The sequence below is a fragment of the Pygoscelis adeliae genome, unplaced genomic scaffold (genome assembly GCF_000699105.1).
Source record: "Pygoscelis adeliae isolate BGI_AS28 unplaced genomic scaffold, ASM69910v1 Scaffold383, whole genome shotgun sequence".
Lineage (NCBI taxonomy): Eukaryota > Metazoa > Chordata > Aves > Sphenisciformes > Spheniscidae > Pygoscelis > Pygoscelis adeliae.
Genome location: NW_008824592.1, coordinates 1,847,289 through 1,849,178, shown reverse-complemented (window position 1 = coordinate 1,849,178; position 1,890 = coordinate 1,847,289). Strand labels below are relative to the sequence as shown.

At 34.9% G+C, this 1,890-nt stretch overlaps 1 protein-coding gene across 1 annotated transcript in view; it reads left to right on the top strand.

The window, feature by feature from the left end:
• DYNC2H1 (dynein, cytoplasmic 2, heavy chain 1) overlaps window positions 1-1,890 on the top strand; it is a 191,267-nt gene that overhangs the window by 67,798 nt on the left and 121,579 nt on the right. The window contains 2 exon segments of the mRNA XM_009322273.1: window positions 1,241-1,382; window positions 1,856-1,887. Of these exon segments, the coding sequence (XP_009320548.1) occupies window positions 1,241-1,382; window positions 1,856-1,887 (174 nt within the window).

Below are 1,890 nucleotides of genomic sequence, written 5' to 3'. Positions count from 1 at the left end.
TTTGCTCAAATGATGTATTTGGGAGAAACTGGCAAGCCTTTGGACACACAGGCCCTTCTTCAGTCTGAAACAGAAAGGAAAATTTCAAGGTATATACAAGCTGAAAAAAGCTGTCACCTCCAGAAAGCGATGCCAAGCTTTCTTGGGTATCTTAAAATGGAAAAAATCTCCCTGCTGAGAGACATGGCCCTGTCTCTCCATTGACACTGAAAAAAGCCTAAACAATTAGTTAGACTAAATGCCTGCATTTTGAAGAACCAAAGTTAGGGTTAAATGAATCCTTCTTGTAGGTTGACCAGCATAATGGAAAGAAATGGAAGATTTTTCCTCTGAAAGTAGCTTTACAGCTATTCGATCTGCTATGGTAAGGATTGGGTATAGTTGAACCCCAGAGTTTAAACGCTTCTGAAAGTGGTTCCTCACAGTTTTTCAGTCTGGTACATTGCCCCTGTCTTTAGAAAGTTCAGACTATCTATTAATGGTATGCTGTAGACCAAACTGGCAGATATATTAGTCAGGATCTCATCCCATATTGAGGATGGTGAAAAAGCAGTATTCATCTCCCTTTAAAGTAAGGAGGAAGTAATAAAAAGTTGCTTTTTTTGTTTGTGTATGAGCTTTTTTTTAATGTCAGTTTGATTAAAGTAAAAAAGTGACAGTACTTTCAAACTAATTATGGCAGTCATATTATTTTGATACACTGTATTTTTCTCCAAAATACTGGAACATTTCAAAGCAAAAGTAATGTAGTGCAGATAAATTATTTGAAGATATATGATAAATGTATTTTATCATGTAAGTCTGCAGTGAATCACATTTTTAAGTACAATAGATACATGTAGTATGTAGTATCTGTATACATATTATAAGTGGTACTCACTAACTGGCTGTGACTGTGACTAAGGCTCACATATTTCTTATTTTTCTTACTATTTACCCAGTTGCTTATAAGTGACAAGGTGAACTGTTCCATGAAATTCATAGATTTTTGGTAGCTACATTCTCAGAAACATCTGTCCATGCTCTAGCCCAGAGCTAAAAAGAACTTCTCCCATACTTTCATGTGTGTGTTGCTGTGGGTTAGCTAGGTATAGATACCTGAAATGCAAGAAGAGAGACTGCGTCAACTGTATTCTCAATGGCAGACAAATTTAATTCCGACTTCTTAGTAACTGATGAGAAATATTAACATAGTTTTTGTCTGCAATACACCTATACATTCTGTACTTTTTTTTTTAAGGTGTCAGAGATAACAGATGAACTGGCTACGTTGCCTAAAAGAGCTCAGTTAGCAGCTGCATTTATTACCTATCTTTCTGCTGCTCCTGAGGATCAGAGGAAAACCAGCTTGGATGAATGGACCAAATCAGCAGGCCTTGAAAGTAATTTTGTGTGTGTGTATGTCTGTTTGTGTCTGTGTGTGCAAGTAATTAAGCTTGATTGAGGAAGTGAGAAATGCCAGTGAGTTCTAATGAACAGTCTCAACTGTCTTGGTGTTCCCAAATGGAAAGTGACAACATTTTCTTACTCAATAAATACTTGTGTATACCGACAGACTATTTCTTAGGATTATTCTATTAATTATTAAGATTATAAATACTTATAAATTCTTAAGATTTAGCTCCACAGTCCTTGCTTACAAAGAAAAGTTTACATGAATCAATGTATTCACATTAACTGTTGTAAATTTGCCAATGTATTCTGAATACTTCTGCTTCTTCAGTAATAATTTTTAATATATATTTTGTATATGTATATATTTTTTATAGCATCACCTAGTTAATAGTAATAAGTTCAAGCGAAAATTATGCAGACTATAAATGCTAGCACAAACTTACACTCCTTCATTTATCAGAGTTCGATTTACGGCGGGTGCTGGGTTGAGAAAAT